Source organism: Ictalurus punctatus, chromosome 25 (assembly GCF_001660625.3).
Source record: "Ictalurus punctatus breed USDA103 chromosome 25, Coco_2.0, whole genome shotgun sequence".
Classification (NCBI taxonomy): Eukaryota; Metazoa; Chordata; class Actinopteri; order Siluriformes; family Ictaluridae; genus Ictalurus; species Ictalurus punctatus.
In genome coordinates, this window is record NC_030440.2 from 5,281,867 (window position 1) to 5,304,420 (window position 22,554).

Consider the following 22,554-nt stretch of genomic DNA (forward strand, 5'->3'; position numbering starts at 1 on the left):
CAAAATATGTTTTAGTTACTATCGAAGAATGCTAAGGATGTGATTTAATGTAAATGTTATATCATGCCATTCCTGTCAAATACAATATATCTGGGTTTGCAAAACACCCAGTGACCTAATGTCAAGTCATATAGATTACAAGCATGTTTTGTTCAGTCATGAACAGCACCAAATTGACCAGGATATTACAAGAAATTACTTGAATGACAGTGATACCTGTGAATGGAGGATGTAATTACTCCATCAGTCATTAGATTATAATTTTTTCAGTTTGAAGATTAAACATTGGTAGTCCTCATAGCAAACAGCCATTTTGTCAATATGTCAGTGTTAATATATATTTAGTCCTGAAGTTTAGATTAACGAGTGCACCTAATCTTACTCTCTTCACTGTTTACATTCCTTGGTTTTCTGTGTGAGTTCCCTGACAAACAGATCCTTCTTATCACCTTAGCATCTCTGTAACATTGAGCACCATATCAGTGGAGTCCTCCTTCATTCCACTGTTTCCTAAAAAAAATCTTCAGGAGAGGAGAATTTTCCTTCCAGCAAACCAGAAGGAGAAAAGAATCATACACCGGCTTCACTACTTCTAGTGGTGAAATCCTCTTTTCTTTATTAATTATTATAATGAAAATATGGTCAAAAATGAAAATAATTGTGAAAAAAATGTTTTTAAAAAATACTAGTAAAAGTGGCTTATGAAAGATTTTTACACTAATGTGAAATTTTGATTCATATTTTGTTAAACAAATTATGATGAAACAATCTACATATAGTTTATAAACTGCAAATGTGAAACTAGAGAAAATCCTGGATTCTGTCATTGCTCCCCAACTGTTAACCATCATATCAGCATTTACTTGTCATTATGATAATGCAGGAGCTATGAAACATCACACTGTAAAACCGGTTCATTTAACTAAAAGAATTTGAGGAAACTAATTACCTCAAAATTTTTAAATTGATAAATCAGTAGTTTCCTATTGTTAGGAATTAGTTTCCTCAAATTTTTTGAGTTGAATGAACTATTCAGTTTTACAGTGCACCGTCTCCTTATTCCCACATTTTTTAATTGATATGAGGCTCTGTAGATTTGCTGGGAACTTTATTTTCTCTCCAACCATTCTCTAGTACATTAATTGTTGTGTAAGGAAAACATAAGACTTTTTGTTCCAGATTGCAACAATAAGTTATATTTTAGTAGCATAACTTATTTCTGGTGGAAAATGTAAAGAATCGACTGCATGAATCTACACTCTGGGCTCCAAAGAAACCAGCCCTAACCCCATTCTTCATACTATTCTCAGTATTTTTATGATGACTGCTGCTGGTGGTTTTGGTTCCACAAAAGTTACAAATAATTCACTTTAAGACATTTGTGAACAGCAAGTAATCCGATGTGGTTGCCAAGATGAAACCTTTTATTGATGTCTTTGAATGACATTTATAATTTTTATCTGGGCTGTTTATGTTGCTATCTAGCTTTTTTTATATATATATTCTTCGTTTTGTCCACATGGATGACTTATAGTGCATTCTACAGCTTTTGAAACCAATGAATAGATGAATTTTTTAAATAGAGTAATATAGATTTTCTCGGGATAGTATGTGTTATAGTGTTAAACAGTGGCCTGCAGTCTGGGATAATGAAGTCTCTTCCTCATGATGTGTGTGGTGATGCGTGCTCTTCCGTCTCTTCTCCGCAGAGCTCTTTGGAGAGCTCTTTTGAAGCTGTGATTCAACATGAGCAGTTTGGTCAGTCTAGCACAGATCCTAGCCACACTTCTCCTCCACATTCCACTGACAGAGGTATGAAATTACTTCACATGCTTTGCTGTAGACTAAAATTTATATTGTGTATTCATTCTTACTTGCTTTGAAGACTTTTTTTTTTTACATTCTGGTCTGCATTTTTAAATCAGAATAATATCAGTTATCTGTGCAAGCAAGCGTTTTATTCTGCATGTGTTTAGTCTGTTACTTGTTGCATTTGAGTCATTACTTTCTCAACACAATGTTTGTATAATATTAATATACTCTTTACTTGTATCTCAAATAGAGGGTTTGATGAGTACTTTTCAATGTATGCTAGCACATCATTGTGGATGTGAAGTCTGATAGTATGTCTTTAAGTCTATATATGGGCGATTTTAACAACCTTTTTCATCTCTTTTGTGGAACAGTACATGGAAATCTACAGTTTCATAGAGTTGTTGGGAATTTGCACGTCCTCTAGCTAATCTTCTCTCCGACCCAATAATGTTCCTCACTTGCTCTAATTACTTTAGACTTTCTACGTGTTTGTTCACAAATGATCCTGACTGTGAATATGAGCCAAGTATTCAATGGCCATCACTGTGATCCCTTCATTTAGACTTGGTTTGTTGCACAAAGACAATTAGTAGTATGACATTGTTCAAACTACTTTCTGAATAATTCTCCCACTCAGTGGATGTCAGTGCTAGTAATGAGTCAAAGTGTGAAATGAGCTGGAAATGATCATGATGTTAATTTCTATTATAAATTGTTGGTGTCGTAGGTGTCAGACACTCTAAGCATGACCCATTCCAAAGGTAAAATAATTTTTTTGCTAATATGTCATGCCTTTAATACATATTATTAAGTAGTACTCTTACATCGCATAAAATCTTATAGTGGAGACATTTAAAGCTTTGTAATTGATCATGTAGTGATATTGTTTCATGATGTGTGGCATCGGAGTGTGTGTCGCCCGCTGGAGAGGTTGGTAGAAGTGGAGCAGGAGTATCCAGGGATTGTGGAGCACATCTTAAGTCCTCGCTGTGTGCCTCTTCATCGCTGCGCTGGCTGTTGTAATGATGAAGAATTACAGTGCACCCCTACCCTTACACGCAATGTCACAATACAGGTACACTTTTATTATGTTATCTGTTAGACCAGCAGTCACTAACCCTGTTCCTAGAGATCTACCTTCTTGAATACTTTAGCTCCAATCATAATCGTGCCCACCTGACCATCTACTCATTGCCTTAATAAGTTCTTGATCAACTAAAACAGGTGTGTTAGGTTTTGGGTGGAGAGGAAACCTGCGGGGGGGGGGCTCACAGTGGCCTAGTGGTTAACACACATGCCTCGCACCTCCCGGGTTTGGGGTTTGATTCCCACCTCTGCCCTGCATGACACTGTGTAGGATAAGCAGTACAGAAAATATATGGATGGATGGATGGGTAAAACTTGCAGGAAGGTAGATCTCAAGGAAAAGGGTTGGTGACCACTGTGTTAGACTATTCAGGAAAATGTAAACATACAGGCAGTGTGATTCTTGGTGTACATATCCAGTGATAGGCCCCCACCCATTTTATTTACATTTCAGTTTAAAGCATCCAAACAAAAGTTCATCAGTGCAGAAAAAACTATCAAGGATCATGCCAATTCATCATCTACAGTGACCCTCTCATGCTATACAATATAGTTAATGCTATAGCTATCTATGTATGTCTGAATGTGTATAAGCCACTATCGGCAAAACATGAGAACTTGGCCCCTGATCCTACCTTGGGAAAATGTTCAATATTTCAAGTATAAGCTTGTATAAAATGAGATGTCTCCTTTGCCTTCCTAGAAGGCATGAACTCACTCCATCTCATTTGATAAAGCATGTACAGAGGTTTTTTTTGTTTGTTTGTTTGTTGTTGCTAATTTGTTAATGTTAAATATTTAACTAAGTTGGCCTATTTTCTCTGCTAATGCCAGGTTAAACACATATCAGTTCCAATAGCTGAACTGGCTGAGCAGCAAGTCAAGCTAATGGTAAATGTCAGTTATTACAGGATATTTTACTTCTTATCAAATCATTAGCCAACTACATAGCATTAGTCATGCCTATGAGAAACCTACAGAAATTGAATGATGTTTTTTTTTTTTGGCAAAACAGTGTAGTTGATTTTAAAAGCTTTAGATGCTAAATTTATTTTTACTTTCATTTGAGTAGATATTTTGGTCTCTGTGTTTGTGTGTGTGTGTGTGTGTGTGTGTGTGTGTGTGTGTGTGTGTGTGTGTGTGTGTGGACACTAGCTCCCTAGGTCCTCTGGAGCCCAAGGGTCCCTAATGTTTATCTTTCTGCCCATCCCTACAGATGAAACTCACTGGTTAGGACTGAATTCTGACCATTTTAACTTTTACTGAGCAGTAAAAATGGATGTGTGTATAACATGACGGATGGAAGGCATGCAATGTTCTTGCTTTGATTACATTATTTTAATCTATTCATAGATATAGTGATTGGCTAGAATCAGTGTTACATAAAACCATCAAACAGTAATATAAAGCCTCATAATGGATATAGTATACAGTACAGTGCTCGATATAGTGCTTCATCATGATATAGGAGAGTAAAGATTCACCATAAAGCTGCAAAAAATGTTTTTTCTTTTTTTTTCAGAGCTCAAGTTTCATGCAATTAATAACTGCATTCAATATAGCATCCTCATTTCTTTCCAGCTGGTGAAAATATGCCCAGTGGCGTGGACCAAGCAGTATGTAGAGCTTTCATTTTTAGAGCACCACTCCTGTGAGTGCAGGTACGGAAATCAAACAGCATCTAAAAGTGCACAGGAGCTTTTCTTGAAAGCTGTGAATTTCTTCATTGACTTTATTCTCTTTATTACCATCTTAAAACACAATTATTTATTACTTAGACCCAAACAGAATCACAAAAGATGCCAGAGGTGAGTCTGTTTTGTCAAAAACTAGCCTATTTATGATATCTAATCTCAGTTATGACAGTGAAATAACGATGATTTTCTCTGCTACAACAGGCAGAGGCTAAGTAGGCCATACAGGGGAAGAAAAGGGAAAAAACGGAAAAAAGAGAACAGAAAACAGTAGCAGGTATGTTATGCCCTCTGCTGGTTATGACATGAGTTATTTCAGTTGCTAAAATCAGTTCATTCATTCATTCATTTGTTTTCAGTAACTGCTTTGCCGTGGTCAGAGTTATGCAGGATCTAGAACCTATGCTGGAACCACTGGGACGGGAAAACACACTGGATGGGACGCCAGTCAATTGCAGGACACCTTTTACCATTTCCAGTCCACCTCCTGCCATGTGAATTTGAGATGGGAGAACTCTTTTTAAAGAAACCAATTAAGGCTTGGATCCTGCTAAAATAAATGTGCTCATATATGTTTTATATTTCATGAACACAAAACATATATAGATCATCAGAACATAAAACAATGTTTTAGAATAGCTAATAAATGCTCTCTAATCCTGGTGTTTTCTCAACAATGTATTGATAAATAAATATTTGATATCTATTGTATACATGTCCACTGGCTGATGCTTTTCATCCAGCTGTTTGTCTGTTGTAGGTGTCAATCATTTCAGCTAAGAAAAACACATCCATTTACTTTTATTTTATCTATAAACACAAAGATATGAACCTTTTATGCATCTGTGATGAAAGCTATGACGAGTTCTCTCAAGGGAAGATCTTGCAGTCCACCGACAATAAGATATCCTGTGGGAAGCACAGAATGATAGAGTTGAAGCTCTGTAATCCCCCTCTGTTGTTACTTGCTTAATCCCTCTGCTGTGGTGAGTGCGGTCATGGAAATGACAAGGAGAAGTGACTTTGTGACAAGATGCGTGACCACGGAGATGACTGAATACTATTATGATAATCAGTACCCTATTTGCCTCGTTCATCTCCACAAGCATGTCTTGGTTTTCAATATTTGCCTGTATGTCCTGCTATATATATCCTTGTACACAGAGAAAACATGACTACAGCTAGCTATATTCAATTTATGTAATAAATATTAAATAAATCTAAGTTGTACCTGATTCTGATGGCACAAATGTGTTCTTGTAAAAGATTAATAAAATAATGGAGGTTTTTAGCATGTTCAGCCTACCCTATGTCCATTTCCTATCAAAGGTTAAATTACAATCATACTTTTTTACTGTTATGAAATGATATGAGCTATTAAATATCTTTTTTTTACTCTTTTGAACAATGTTGTGCTGATGATGGATTTTTCTTTACGAAATATTTAGCTAGACTGGGACAGGTTGTGCATAGATAGAAAAAGTACTGTAGATGCCTCATTGGACTGAGCTGGAGTTGACAGGAGTAGAGTTGACAACCCATGTCCTAGTCCATGGGGCCCCATTCGTTTTTGAAGTGAGTGTGTTTGAACCGAGATCTGCTGATGGTGGTGCAAAAGGTGCAAATGTTAGTTTGTCCAAATCAGTGCCGATCAGAACTGATTCCATACAGAGGGACATAAGCATTCAAAAGCAATAAATGAAATGCAAACTGACTACAGTATATACCATTTTCCAGAAAATCCAAAATGAAGGTGTCTATGAATTTTAATTTCCTGCGATATAGGTATCCATAACAACCAAAACCATGTATGAAAATCCCAATTTTGATTTCATAAGTTCTTTAATAATGTTTACATTCGTAACCAAAATGGCTCGATTATGCTATAGATCCTGAAGATTAAATTTGAGTCCCTTTTCCCTTACACATTATACAAGATTACACCACAAACATACAAAGTTAGCCATTTGTTTTCATGACAAGATTCCTCGCCTCAACTAAAAGAAAGTATTCTGTATGTGGCAGAGTAATAAAAAGACATCTTATAGATTATGAATAAAAAGTAAAATGGTTAAACCGGATTCCTGTGAGCTGTGAAAGCCGAGAGTAATCACATTTTTTTCAAGTTGCAGTCGTACATAAATTATTTTAAAAATTATTTTTAAAATTATTTTATACTGCCACAGACAGGCAGATCCACAACTTGTATAAACCACAAAAGGTGATAAATATTCACAGAAATTGTTTCAGATGCACAGACCACATGGACCTACGTATAGGCTGCTTTGAATATTTGTATCCCATTTAAATACATTTAAATAGATTCACACAATCTTCTGTTGTATTTTTAAACCAACTCAATTAAGACACTAAGGTTTGCTATAATAAGAAGCAGGAGACATGGTTTCCTGAAAATTACCATTGTAAAATTGTAGGTAAACAAAAGGCATCAAAAGAAACATGAAACATAACATACATCCTGAGTTATACACACAGTACAGTCTTCCAGAAGGCAGTACTGTTAACAGACATTTCAGAACAGTACCAGGGTTTCCTAGCCACAGTTTACATAAAAATATCTCTTATTAAGTAAGTAAATATTTCTATATGGTATTGTGCACTTACGCATTACCAGGCCTCCCACAGGATCGAAAGTTATGGGGTGCTTCTCAATACTCAATTTGATGCTTCCTCGTTTCCTTGCTCCTCCGTCCTCCAGCCCGTGACCTGGAAATCGATTATAGTCGGCCATCTTGAAGTACATATCAGTTCTCGGATTTCACCAAAAGGAGGCGAGGAACGAGGAGTGAGGAAGCTTCCAGAGGAGCTAGGAGTGAGGATACACAGGTGTGTTTCTTGTTGAAAAACCTGACACGCATTCAAATTCCCTCCCTCCTTTACATCTGCCTTTACGATGGTGGGAACTCTAACCACTCATAAATGTAAGTATGCTGCATGAGGTCATTGTAAATGTAGACTGTATTGATGTAATAACATATTTGACTTAGCCATATACATTTTGGTGCATTTTTAAACATGGTTTGGACATTTTATTTTAATGTAGTGGAGCTATTAACTCTTTAAATTGAATGCATTCATATGTTTTATGTTCAAAATTAATGCTCATTGTATTTGACAATAGAGAATGAACTTTATATAGTCCTTGAGTTATTTCATTTTAAAGTAATGCATTTGTCACGCACAATATTATTTGTAGCTTATGCATGTAGGGATAACCAAATATGCAAAATATTAAGATTCAGAACTGCACCACTGTAATGCAAAGTAATTTCCAACAGGGACTCCGACCTCCAACAACATAACAGCAGATTCCTGAAGCTTTTTAAAACAATTTTTTATTGAATACAAACAAATTTTCAAACATACAGGCAACAAACAAATCAAACATTAACAATAAACAGACAGTAGACTTAACCATACAATGAGTGACAATAAGGAGACATACAAACAAACAAATAAACAATAAATAAATAAATACGTAAATTAAAATAAATAAATACACAAAAAGTGCAGTGAGGTAGGCTAATCCAGCTGAGCACAGTCATTTTTAATGGACGTCGCTTTGAAGTGACGCTTGAGAGAGCGAGGATATTCCAGTCGACTTGCTGTGATTCCTCTCACCTCATTATAGACCCTTTTCACATAACGTCACGCAACTTCCGCTCTGACTCAAAGCAGTGTATGGTTACTTCCGCCGGCATAGTGGAACGCTATGGGGTTTACCCAGTCCATTCTACATCTGTCAGAACTACATCTAGATGATGTACAGCGACGTGTAGACAAATTTTCATATACGACACATTCTAAACTTGATAAAGGATACAAAATCTTCTATGAAGGCAAGCATTTTTGCATTGTCCAGCCCAGCTTACATTAGCAGAGGAGCAGAGCAGAGCATAACGGTAGTAGTTAGCTTTCTCTTCTGCAAATAGAAAGTCTTTAAGTCCTTATTCTTGATTAATTTACTGTAATACAGACCACAAACTCTTGTTGCAATCGTGTTTCCATATTACCGATGTTAGCTATAGATTGTGTATTGTTAGATAAAAATCAGTAACGTATTCATGGTTAATGCTGTGCCTGTTCACCTAAACATTGCATTGAAGTACAGTTTTGATTGTAGATGTGGATGTGGATGAGGTGACAGTGAGAGGGCGTTGTCACAGGTCCATGAGGAAAAATGAGGAGGCTCATCACCTTCAGGTTTTTCTGATTGTTGTGTTCTGCTGCAGTTGAGGATTATACATTAATATAAAAAGTAAACACTTGTTAGTAAACTTGTGGCATCACAGGCCGAGAGCGATGCATACTGTTCTTGTTGCTGCTAGCTAGCCTGCTTTCCCATCCAAGGCAGTTACACATTAAAGAATGATAACCTGGAAATGTTCATTAATGTTATCAAAAGAATCAAAATATAAGAACCCGTAAATACGTAAACATTATTATTCTAAACTTTACCTTTCGAGGTTTGTGTTGTTAGTTAGTTAGTTAGTTAGTCCTGAATTTTCACGAAGTTTCCAACACCCATAAGATAAAACGGAAGAACGTATACACTGCTTTGCGAGTAGGCGGAAGTTTTCTGACGTCATTGTGAAAAGGGACGATTGCATCGCATCCTAACGGGATGGAACTAAGATGCGAGAAAAGGAAAGGAGGAAAGGAAAGGAGGATGCACAAATAAGAAATGAGAAGCACCCATGGACATGATAGGTCGAATTCGTTGAGCTGTCACGTTTTTTAGCTGAACGTCTGTGGCATTGACCAATAGGAAAGCAGGACGAGATGTAATGGGCGGGGAAAGCTAGTGACGTGAGCATATAGCGTTTTGGTCAGAGACGCCCCTCTCTACAAAAATAAATTTTAAAAAATTTATAGACTAGTCAAAATTCCCGTTCCAGATATCTATTCTGCATTTTTCACTCGTCATAATTGACATTAAAGCTATCTACAACATAATTATGACTAGTCATAATATACACTGAAGATATCTACAATGCTATTTTGACTAGTCATATACTTCCATTGGAAAATATTTTCTGATATCTACAAATGAGTTGTGACTAGTAGAAATTGTAATTAAAGATAACCATCATTCATTTTGTACTATGTATAATTATAATTATAGATATCTCTAATTGTATTCTCACTAATACAAAATGTAATTCGAGATATCTGTATTTGGTTTTTGAATAGTCATAATTCAAATTTAAGATATCTTAAATTCCTCATCATTAAAGATAACCAAAAATACATTTTAGAGATCTGAAACTAATATATAACTAGTAAAAATGCAGTTGTAGATATCTTGAATTTTATTTATGTCTAGTCCAAACTTAATTATATATATCTTTAATTTAAGTTTATTATTAGTCGAATCTTATTTAAAGATATCTATAATGTAATTATAGATATCTCAAATGGCTAGGGCAATCTTTATTTATAGAGATCTGCAAATGTCATTCTGACTGGGACAAATCTCAATAGACATATCTTGAATTAACATTCTGACTAATTACTTTATAGATATCTAATAGATATTTTTATACATGTTTATAGATATCTAAATTGTGTATTCAAATCACCCAGTTGCTTAGCCCGTCTCTCTTTTTCTAAACAATCAATTAGTGCAGTTCGGACAAAAATTAAGACAAATTCAAACATATACACCCAATTAAATATGCCTATTAATCTGAGAAAAGAATGGCAGTGCATCAAACTATGGGCCTACATAATGTTATTAAATCAGGATAGAATAAAGCTTGAAGAAATACTAATCTACAAGTTCTTTGAATAGAGAAAACGCCATTGAAAAGTGCCAAACACGTCAAGTTCATCAACCCATAAAAATTCATTTGTATGTTTACAGTCCACATTTTGTATCACACTCCAGTATATTCTTATGCGCATTAAAAATATTAGAGAAACAGCGACTCCAAGAGGCCAAAAGGTTTTTAACAGCAGCAGCCATGGTTTCCTCATCCCACTCACTTCATTACAAAAGCAAATTGTACTTGCACAAAACTCAATTCAGATCAGAGGGAAATTAAGTCATTTATAACCCTGTCTTTATGATGGAGTTTGTTCTTCACTCCCTGTGTAGTGTGCTTCTCTAATGCCATTTAAAACCATAATAAAGAAGCTTCCTAAAAGATTATTTAAAGCTATTAAATACACCTATACCACAGTGCTGCTGAATGCTCGAGTCTGATTAGTCAGAAGATTTTGATTAATTTTCTATAACAACAGGTATGACGGTTATAGAAAGGCAAATCACAGATTTATATTATTTATCTTACTGTAATATGTTATCATTACATAATAATAACTTACACATGACTTGTATGGTGGACATTTCACATCAAAAGGCTTTTAAAAATGTGTATAATAGCTGAAATGGTGAGACTTGCTAAAATTCAGAAACACCCATCATTTTCCTTATTTTACAGAGGTGAGATTTCAGGAAATGTTGCTTATTCCAGATATTCTTCTAAGCATACAGGAAAGTGATAGAGTTCAGTATTAGTCTCAATGTTCCTTAGTTCTAATCCACTGATGATGTAAATATGAGCTCATATCTGAAAACATCATTTTGACTAGTCAAACCTGAATGAGAGATATCTCTAATTACCTTTGTGTCTGTATTACGATATCTATGTCAGATCTCTTAAATGGAATTTTGACTAGTCGAAATGTATTTACAGATATCTCCAATCAGATTTCTGACTAGTCGAATTATAATTAAAGATATCTCTAATGATCATTCTGAATAGTCAAATCATAATAAATATATCTCTAATGATCATTCTGACTAGTCAAATCATAATTAAAGATAGCTCTAATGATCATTCTGACTAGTCAAATCATAATTAAAGATATCTCTAATCATTCTGACTAGTCAAATCATAATTAAAATATCTCTAATGATCATTCTGACTAGTCAAATCATAATTAAAGATATCTCTAATGATCATTCTGACTAGTCAAATCATAATTAAAGATATCTCTAATGATCATTCTGACTAGTCAAATCATAATTAAAGATATCTCTAATGATCATTCTGAATAGTCAAATCATAATTAAAGATATCTCTAATGATCATTCTGAATAGTCAAATCATAATTAAAGATATCTCTAATGATCATTCTGACTAGTCAAATCAAAATTAAAGATATCTCTAATCATTCTGACTAGTCAAATCATAATTAAAGATATCTCTAATGATCATTCTGACTAGTCAAATCATAATTAAAGATATCTCTAATGATCATTCTGACTAGTCAAATCATAATTAAAGATATCTCTAATGATCATTCTGACTAGTCAAATCATAATTAAAGATATCTCCAATGATCATTCTGAATAGTCAAATCAAAATTAAAGATATCTCTAATCATTCTGACTAGTCAAATCATAATTAAAGATATGTCTAATGATCATTCTGACTAGTCAAATCATAATTAAAGATATCTCTAATGATCATTCTGACTAGTCAAATCATAATTAAAGATATGTCTAATGATCATTCTGACTAGTCAAATCATAATTACAATTGTACCTATCTAAAATATAATTATGGATAGTCAAGCCAAAATTTTATATGCTAATTCCGCTTGCCATATGTGCAGAGCTGTGTGTGTATGCATGTGTGTGTGTGTGTGTGTGTGTATGTGTGTGTGTGTGTGTGTGTGTGTGTGCGCGCGCGTGCGTGTGTGTGTGTGTGTGTGCGTGTGCGTGTGTATGCATGTGTATGTATGCATGTGTGTGTGTCCGTCCGGGGAGCAACGGCTCTACGTAGGGGGCTGCTGTCTCGTGTACAGTATCGTGGACTGTTGCTGAGGTGTGTAGTAGCAACACGGGCGAGACGACACACACACACACACACACACACACACACACACCGCAAGGTAGGCTTGGCTACACAGACCTTCTCCCTTTTGGTACATTTTAGACATTGTGTCATCTGTTTATTCTTTGTTACTCTATAGTCATGTTCTGATCTGAACACAGCCGCAGAGCTCTCTAATCTAAACTAATCTAACCTAACCTAATCTAATCTAATCTAATCTAATCTACAGAATGCTAGTTTGGAAACCTGTTAGCTCGCTAGCCGACTGTTGTAAATAGCATTGCTAGCTTGCTAACGGTAGGCTACCATATAACGTAACCCGCCTGATAATATTTACATATGAGTATATAAGTGAGAAATATATTAAGTAAATGTAATCCATGCACGGTTTTTTTTTCTCTCCACTGTTACACGATGATCTAAAAACGTAGACAGCTAAATGTCAAACTAGCTCCAGAGCTAGCTGCTAAACTGTAGCTAGCTAACTTGAGTAATCCCTTTAACTGAACAGAGCCCATTTCCCCCGTGTGATAAAGGTTATTTTAACATTTTACTCAACAACCCCGACTCTCTCCTCCTTTTATTTACTACTTTTTAAGCTCATTAACAGGAACGGAGAGTTGTTGTAACAAAACCCAAGTGTTATTTCCTAATAAATAACTAAAGGTGGAGGAAAATCGTGTGAAATAAGAAATACCAAAGGAATTATTTGAATCTTAGACTTTTCTACAGAGGTGAAATGAATGCAGCAGGTCAGTCACTGTCCAATATAACTGTCATCATACTGTTGGTTGTTATAGATTACACAGTTCTTCTTGTTCTTCAACATTTAATGGTGTAAATTATGGATGAAATATGCTGGGATACAAGCTACTAATGTGTACAGCATTGTACATGAATGTGCTGGTGTTACTGACTACCTTGTCCTTGTAGCTTTCTAATACACCTGATATCATTTGCAGTGATGAAAGCTTGCATTATTCTTTCTACTACTGCTTTAGTCTAATCTGGTCATAAAGATTGCAGTATGTGCCACAATTGTTACAAAGTAATGCTTGCATTACAAAATAAAAGTATTTAATTATTTGTTATAGCCGTATGATGCTTTTTAACAAACTTGAGAATAAAAATAAAGTGCTTTCCTGATCAGGAAAAGTTTTGATGATTTGTAATAGTTACTATGTGACTTTTCTCAGCCCTTTTTGTGGCCGTGTGAGAGTGGTGTGAGCAGACCAGAGGAGAAGTCAGTATGAGCATGAAGATGAATGACGACGGACTTGTAGCGACTATGGCCAAATCTAAAGCAAAGAGAACAGAGAAGTCCAAACCTGATTCGGAAAGGGATTCTGGCTTCTCAGGTTTGTGTTATAAAAAATAGTGTCTTTCTGGTGTCAGAGTATGAATATATTTCTGTTTCTTGGCTGTGTGCATGTGGGGGCTTTTTTGTTTTGTTTTGAAAATTTCCCCTTTTTTTTTTTTTTTTTGTAGATGCTAGTTCTGAGTATCTGAGTGTAGTTGACCAGGCAGACACAGATGATGCAGCACGAGCGATGATGCAAGCGGTGTCGGGTTCCAGGTCCCAGACTTCTCAGCTGGCTGTCATTGGAGGATCTTTCCAAAGTCTGTCACCCATGATCATCATGAATAATGTGCTTCTCAAACAGGTAAAATCAACATTTGCAAGGAACACGGTCCCTCAACCACCTTGAAAATGTTTTATTTGAAGTAAGTATGGAATTCGGATAAACGGTGCGATTTATTTGAAGTACGTATGGAATTAGGATAAATAAGACGTGCACTTTTGGAGAACGAATAAATAAAATGAAAAGGAAAACAAATCAAGGAAATGCTGCAATATTCACAGGAGCTTTTTTCTAAATTACCGCAGATTTGGGCCAAGACACGTCATGTGATGTCATCACAACGCAAATTCAGCCAAAACCCGCTTTGATTCACATAACATAAGTACAGCTAAAAGGTCTCATTTACCAACAAGCATCACTCTGAAAGACCGTGCGGTTATAATTTTGTGCAATTGCAATTTCACCAGTTTGTGTAGTTTTCAGCAAAAAAAAGCACAAAAAATTCTGCAAATTACGTCGTAAATTTTGAAAAAAAGCTGCAGCAAAATCAAGCATTTTTTGGTGCTTAATAATTCACATAAACATTTAACATATGCGAGATTATAGTCTATATAAAAGCTAATTTTATGTGTGATTATGTTATGAGCAACGTCAAATCACCCAGATGTGTAGCTCTAGTGGGCTTAGCCACTAAAATTGATGTGTCAAGAGAAATTATGCTGCATGTGTGTCTGTCACCAGACAGCAAAATGCAGGCCTACATTTACTCAGATAACTTATTTAGTTTCTTGATATCCAGCTGTGAATCATCCATCATGCTTTGATCTCATTGGTTTTTGTTTGTATGAATGTATTGACAGCCTGGTGATAACCCTCCCTCTGCAAAGCCATGGGGCTTCAGTCCAGCTGTTGAGGTTGTACAGCAACCCCAGGTAGTCTTCCTCCAACCGGTAATCTCGCAGAGAACTGCTTCAGAGCCAAAAGGACCACCCAGTAAGCGTCGTAAGCATAAGAAGTACCTTCCCATCCTGAAATCCTATCCCAAAATAGCCCCTCACCCGGGGGACAGCCCACGTAGTAGCTGCACTAGTAGCAGCAGCTCCACGGTCACTGCATCAGTGAAGAGTTCCAGTTCGTCTTCCAGCTGTTGGGATGCTCCTGATGGAGACAAGCAGCAAGCTGTACAAACCAGTTCCTCTTCCGTCACTTTCACGCCGAACCACATTACACCAACCAGGCATCATCCAGCATCACCTCAGCCCCATACTCCACTTACTGATTCTAACACTGCCAGTTGTCCTGGTGTGGAAAAGCCCACTGCTGGAAGGCTGGAGCCCACGACAGAACCCACAGAAATGCACGCCAAGACATTACAGACCCAACCACAGGCTGACATTAAAGATGGCATCTGCCAGAACAGTGACTCTGACAGCAATGACAAGAGGAAGCGTTTCTGCAACACCTACAATATTCTAAGTAAATCCGGCCTGCTGGACATCACACTGCGCACTAAAGAGCTGATACGACAGAACCGGCGCACACAGGTTGAGCTGGACCAACTCCGTGAGCACACAAACCTCTTTATGGAGGCCCTACAGACAGGAGACTTGTGTATCTGGAGCAAATTACAGATGAGTATGCTGGAAGAAAGTGAGAAGGAGAAGACTGTGAATACTGGGTCAGAGACACAAATGGATCATTTGAAGTAGGACACTTGAACTTTTTGAAACAGGTTGTGTAAATTTTACCAGTCTTGAGCATTCGTTTCATTATAGTGGAATGTTTCTAAGTTTGAGAACTTCCAACGCCTGAAATATTGTGGCTAAAGAAGAACAATATATGTTAAGCTGTTCGTAATGGTGAGCTCTGTGGTACCTTTGCTCCAGGCAAACGGAAGAACAGGTACAGCAAGGGCGCCCATGGCTCCAAGGTCCCTGGTTCAGTCCTGAGTTCTGGTTACTGTTTGTGTAGAGTTTCACACTATTCTGTACGTGTCTGTGAGAGTTTCCTCCGAGTTCTCCAGTTTCTTTCCACCTCAAAAAACATGCTGATAGGTGGATTGGCTAATTGAAATGACCCCTAAATGTGAATTATGTGCAATTCGATGACATCCTATCCAGGGGGTATTCCTTCCTCACTCCAGGTGTTCGTAGGGTAGGCTCTGGAGCCACCATGACCATGATAGAGCTGTTACTGTAGATAAATGAGAACTTTGATTCAGTAATGAAATTCAGTTTGATAGAACCACGACCACATAAGATGAATGGATATGTCAGACCTTGGTAAAGGCTGTACAAATGAAAGATAATCTTCATAAATCTGATCTGCAGTCAGTTTTCGAAGCATTTATGACAGCTTTAATTTTTTGCCTCGGTAATATAGCTAGATTGTGAAGTTACCATAGTATTAGCAACATTGTGAATATGCGTACAGACTGCTGAATAGCATGATTTAAAACAGAACTAACCGTCAATATGAAAACAAGGATACGGATAAAAAAGCATTCACATTATCAGCAGACAAAGCAGGCTGGTGCGTTAATGCTTTATAGAGGCATGTGACAGAATAACCTTAGCGATAGTACAAAAAGGTAATTAGTAATCCTACTTTTGTAGTTGTATGGCACCACAATGTTTAGAAGATCTGCTCAGTGCTGAAATGATTCTGCGCCTGTAGGATGGACTCTTCAGATGTAACTTTTGCAGCACTTCTCTGCTGTGCTTCTTTTACCTATGTTACCTATGTACTAAGATTTAGTAGCATTACTCGTTTTATAAATACCCAGGAGGAGCAGTTATGTATCAGAGACATGCATTGTTAATCAGCCAAACCGAAGATCTCACAAATTGGTATCATTATTGCTTTTCATTGGTTTGATCAGATCACTTTCCTCAAGTACCTTTTAAATAACTAAGGCAGAGAGCCTGTTAGCTGAATCCTAAATTGTAAAACCAGTTGCCTTAACCTCTCCACTGGTAAATGCGGTTGCCAGCACATCTCGTCTAATGTCCACGAATAGCGTTTTGGTTGATTGGCCACTTGCAATAAGTGTATTGTGTGATAATACAGTCAAAATGTTCTTTTAATATTAACATACAATTTGGTATCCCAAACAGGTTCCCCAAAAATGTTCATGAATTGTTTTGTAACCGAGGCATTAACCAGAATGTCTCTGTGGCTTATTTTGAAAACCTCTTAAGCAACTGGTGTTACATGGATGTGAATTGTTTTGAGAACTTAATGTCTGTCACACATGAAAGAACATGTTCAAAACATAGCTTCTCTAACATATTTCTCTCCTACAGTTATGAAGCTCTTGCACTGATTTACACTAATATACAGAAAGATGCTTAAACCAGTAAACCGATGAGTTGCCCCTATATGGAAGACTTTATTTTATTTTATTATTATTTTTTATTATTATTATTTTTAATTCAGTTTGCAGGAGTCTTGTACTGAAATGTATTAATTTGATAGAATTATTTGTTGGATTTAGTCTCAGCATCATTACAAAAAAGATCCAAGTCTGAAATCTGTTCAAATGTTTGGAAAATATAAGATGTTTTCTGTGAATCACAGTACAGGTGTTAGCATGTAGCCTATATACCGACAGTCTTTTGGCCTTTTTTATAGTCACGCAAAATTGTAGGAAAGAATTTCACAGCCAGGTGGATATTATCCAGGCAGTTGTCACTGTATAAGTAGCTTGCTCCTAGACTGTCCGTTTGGATCTATAGATCTTGTTATAATTCAATCTCTAAGATTAGGCTGTGCATAAACACTGGAATGCAATTGTTATGCTATCTGCCTTGTTTTTATTCCAATTGTATAATGGAAGTGTACTGGCAGATATTTTTTTTCCATAGAAAAATGATTGTTTGGAACTAGTAAGGCCTAACAGCAGTGATCTTGGCCTTTTTGAAACTTCACTGGAGTTAATTTTGCGCCTCTGTCAGTCCAATCTTTGTTGGCAAAAAAAACGAAATGTCAGAAGTGATACTCAAGATTTTGTTTTGAGGCAGCTAAAAGTTGACCACTAGTTTGTAACTGTGACGTTTTCTTTTCGAATATTTTCGAAATTAAAAAAAAATTCTAGTCTGTGAATTTCACATTAACTGTAGCAGCATACTCCTGCCTTTAAATATGGTATTTAGCATTGCTTTCAGACAAAGGTCATGTAAAAGTACATCTCATTGTCACTCTGTTCTGTGGGTTTTGCGTTACTGTTACTGTTCTTGTGGCTCTTGCTTTGATCTTTAGATTTAGCTACTATATCTTATTTACTCATCTTCCTTTTTAAAGCCTGTCAGCTTCAAATGCTGCATCGGTATCTCTTTATTTTTGCACATCAGCTGTGCCTCTTAACCTTAAACCATGGAAGTTTCCATAGTGAATGTATGTTTCTGTTATTAACGTTGTTACCGTGTTCTTGGGAGACATAACTGTCCTAATCAGTGAGTCATGGCTAGATCTCGAAGACAGAACACGTGATTGATTTTAGGAGAGTGCGTAACCAACACTAGAGCACTGTTTTCTGCTTGTAAAAACAAAAGGCCTCCTTTTTGAATAATCATACACATATAATTCATTTTGTATACCTATCTTGCACATATATGCAATTTTTAAAATGGTTATCATTGCTGTTCTTTTAAAGTATTTACAAATATGTGCAAACTGCAAAATTATTATATATGGACAGCTGCATTTTCTTTATTTCCAGTTATTTTCATTCTTTGTTTTGTTGTTGTTGTTGTTTGTTCGTTTTTAAACAATTGACTGTATAGTTGAGGACATTCCATATTTGATGTAAGACCAATAGACATTTTGACATTTTTATAGTCTTCCATTATAGCATCTGGGAAAGTACAATCCAATTATTTGGCACTCATACAGTTCTATCTGAAAGTATCTGACAAGGCCAATTCTTTTTTTTTTTTCTTTCTATGCTATTCACTGAAGTCATTTTTAGATTGAGATCAAAAGATGAATTTGAAACTGTGAAAAGAGGGAAAAACAATCAGAGCAACTGCACACAAGCATTGGATATAGCCAGTAGAACTGACAAAGAAATAAACCACTGGTGTACTAACAACCAGACATCAAACCAGTTGGCCAAGGAAAACAACAGCAATTGATGACAGAAACGTTGTGAGAGCTATGAAGTAAAACCCAAAAACAATAGTTTGTGATGTCACCAACAACCTTTACAGGGCAGGGGTGAAGGTATCACAATCCGCCATTCGAAAGAAGACTTTTGAGAGCAGAAATATAGAGGCCATACCACAAGATGCAAACCACTCATCAGCAAATACAGAGACGAGCCACAAAAGTTCTGGCCAAAGTGTGGAGTAAGAAAGAATCTGTTCATGATCCAAAACATACAAGCTCATCTGTAAAACATGGTGGAGGTAGTGTCGTGGCTTGGGCTTGCATGCCTGCTTCTGGAACAGGCTCACTAATCTTTATTGATGATGTAAGCAGAAATAATTCAGAAGTGTACAGGAACATTCTGTCTGCCAATTTACAGAGAAATGCGTCCAAATTAATTGGGATTAACTTGCAGCAAGACAAAGACTCAGAACACACTGTCAATACAACAAAGGTCTTTATCAGGGGGAAAAGGTGGAAGGTTTTAGACTGGCCGAGTCAATCACCAGACCTTAACCCAGTTGAGCAGTATTTCACCTCCTAAACAGGAGACTGAAGAGAGAACTCCTCCCGGGAAGCTGCAGTACAAGCCTGGAAAATCATCACAAAAGAAAAATGCAACAATTTTTGATTTCAAACCCAAATGTCTTCAGTGTATAGCAAAAACAAAAGAATTGGCCTTGCCATTCCAATACTTTTGGAGGCGTCTGTATACTAGTAGAAGAAACAGATCCCTCAAAAACGTGCAAATTTATATTTTCTAAATAATAGTAGTGTGTGAGAGAGGACCTTAGTGAAAATGTAGTGCTAATGCATCAGTAATTTTTTGTGCACTTGTACAAGATTATTTAAAACAAGATTTTAGTGAAATAATGTTATTTGCCATGAAAAAAAGCCCCATAGTAATTTAAAAACATTACACAAACAATATTCCAGTTAAATATTTAATATATATTGGAGGTGCTGGTATGACTATGGTACTTGGGACCTAATAACTGACTGCATGTAGATTGTGAAGTTTTTTTGGTTATTCTGCTGACTAGTTCATCACTTGGACTTCCTTCATTTTCTGACATGTACCAGCTGATCATCTTGATGCTATACAGAATGAACCCGCAACATCAGAAAATCCCCCTAGCAAAATCTAGCAGTTGTATTACCCTGTGGTTCCTGGTGGACCTTGATGATAGTGCCAACAATGACCCAAGCCTGATAGTGATATTGCATAGCAATGATATGAGAAGGTGCAACGTAATGTAATGTAAATAAATATGTGTACTTCAGATGTAACAGAATACAAACACTGAGCATCTAAATAAAACCATATTTCTACCATACAGTATTTTTATTTACAGTATCACGCAACATAAATATTCTATTTAAATGTGGAGCTCACAGACTCTGAGCTGTACACAGGGCAGCATATATCTGCTGGGCTGTCCAAAAGAATCATCATTTGATTAATTTAAATATTAACATTCATTGCACATGTTTTTCAGCATTCATAAATGATCCCCATCAATTTTAAAACAAAGTCTTCTTGGAAAATCATGTGCATGCAAGTATATTTAAAAATATATTTTTAGGTAGCTGCTGTTATTAACTGTAAGTAACAGTTTCTTGATTTGGAAAGGCATTGTTGCTTTGAAACAATTAGCTTGCTTACTCGATTACATCAGGTGGAAGATAGAATGTTTCACGGGGTGTCTTGTTCAGGGACTGAGTAAAGTTATGTTCTGCAAATTGCTATTTCCACTAAAAAAAATTAAATAAATTTAAGCAAATGTAAAGGCACAAAATAATTATTACAACATGAAATACCTCTAAGCCAAAAACAAACAAACAAACAAACAAACAAACAAAAAAAACAAGTAAACAAGACAACAGATTTTACTTCACCAATAGTAAAAGTGTGGAATCATCATCATTATTAAATTGTTTACTATAAATTAGCCTATATGACTTTTTTTATTTTAATTTGCAAATATTCTTGTTTATATACAGGGCTGGATATATGGGGATGCTGTACCCCCAATTATTAAAATGAAAATGCAAAAAGTATCACCTTGTAAAACCATTCCATCTCCTTTGAGTTAATTGTAGTAGATATGGGGCCTATCCCAGGAACAGTGGAACCTGGAGGAGTTCCTTCTTCTCCAAGACTTCATAGCACCCATTGGCTAGGGTGAGTAGTTTGGTGCTTTTGGTCTGGCCACACAACATTATAACTTCTGGCTGGAGTGTACACCATTTTCTTTCATTGCAATCTTTGGCTTATCTCAGGAATTTCTGCAACAAGCTGTAATATGGGAGCATTAGTCATAAATGTCATGAAAGGAGCCTGTGTTGCACATACAATGCACAGATCCATCTACAAACACCAAACACAATCACCCTTTTTATCCTCAGATAGAAAGTGCAGGTATGTAGTGGAGCAAGTTCTATACACCACTGGCACAGAAGTAGGGGTGACTAAATGTTCAGGGCCATCATACTTCTTACAAAATCATTCTCATTTAACATACACCATGTCCACCACAGAACGCCTCGAGTGGGTACTTAAAACATAAAGCATCTTCTCTCTCGTTGCTGATTCGTAACGAGAAAATGAGACTCATGAAGAGTTTCACTTCAAACTTTTAAACACACTTGTAGTATTTCCGTAAGTGGACCTGAGTGGCTGAGATGTAAAGGTGCATCATATGGGAGCCTCATAGGTCGTTCGTGAGAACTTTTAAATACACTTGCAGTATTTCTGTAAGTGGACCTGAGGGTCTGAGATGTAAAGGTGTATCATATGGGAGCCTCATAGGTCGTTCGTGCAAATTTCATGAGAAGAGAACAGTGCAGCTTTATTAGGTGTGGCCCATAGATACAAGCTCTGAATTGAGCCATACAGAACCACACCAGTCTATCATTCAGCTTTAAGAGAGCTGTTTTACTATTCTCATACTCTGAGGCATGATATTGAAAGTAAAGTGTGTTTAAAACTGCTGAATTTTTATTATTTAATTTATTTATTTTGCTAACAAAGACATACAAGCAACTGTGCATTTTCTGGAGCTGAATCTCAATGGTCTTTCTGCAATGTTCATGGAACCTTCAGCTCCATTATGGTATATGCTAGGTATCCCATCCTCTAAACTCTGACAACATCCCCATTGCTGTCGGACCGAATTCCCCTGGTAGTGCAGCTCAGTCTCACTCTCCAACTCTGACCCCACAATTCTGCAAGACCTCCTTCAGCCAGAGAGCACCTCATTATATTCTACTCAACCTTGCCATTGGTCTCATTAAATAGACCACAAACAATATATAAAGGGGATTTGGTCCTGTTAGGAGATGGCAGATCTTACATTG

The 22,554-nt window shown here is 36.4% G+C and overlaps 2 protein-coding genes across 5 annotated transcripts; both read left to right on the plus strand.

Annotated features, from left to right (window-relative positions):
- The first annotated feature begins 1,661 nt into the window (after window positions 1-1,661).
- pgfa (placental growth factor a) lies at window positions 1,662-5,911 on the plus strand. Its single transcript, XM_017456244.3, has 7 exons — window positions 1,662-1,812; window positions 2,543-2,576; window positions 2,694-2,890; window positions 4,483-4,562; window positions 4,680-4,709; window positions 4,800-4,872; window positions 4,955-5,911. The coding sequence occupies exons 1-6, from the start codon at window positions 1,747-1,749 to the stop codon at window positions 4,867-4,869; spliced, it is 477 nt and encodes a 158-aa protein (XP_017311733.1). The 5' UTR covers window positions 1,662-1,746; the 3' UTR covers window positions 4,870-4,872; window positions 4,955-5,911.
- A 6,396-nt stretch (window positions 5,912-12,307) lies between these two features.
- On the plus strand, window positions 12,308-20,529 carry cipcb (CLOCK-interacting pacemaker b). Of its 4 annotated transcripts, none has more exons than XM_053675630.1 (4): window positions 12,308-12,554; window positions 13,660-13,821; window positions 13,952-14,127; window positions 14,907-20,529. In XM_053675630.1, exons 2-4 carry the CDS (start codon window positions 13,713-13,715, stop codon window positions 15,753-15,755), a joined length of 1,134 nt encoding a protein of 377 aa, XP_053531605.1. In that variant the 5' UTR covers window positions 12,308-12,554; window positions 13,660-13,712; the 3' UTR covers window positions 15,756-20,529. The 4 variants fall into 4 exon arrangements, with proteins under 4 accessions (XP_053531605.1, XP_053531603.1, XP_053531604.1 ...); XM_053675628.1 differs by having other exon boundaries at window positions 12,308-12,521; XM_053675629.1 differs by having other exon boundaries at window positions 12,309-12,454.
- The last annotated feature ends 2,025 nt before the right edge of the window (window positions 20,530-22,554 follow it).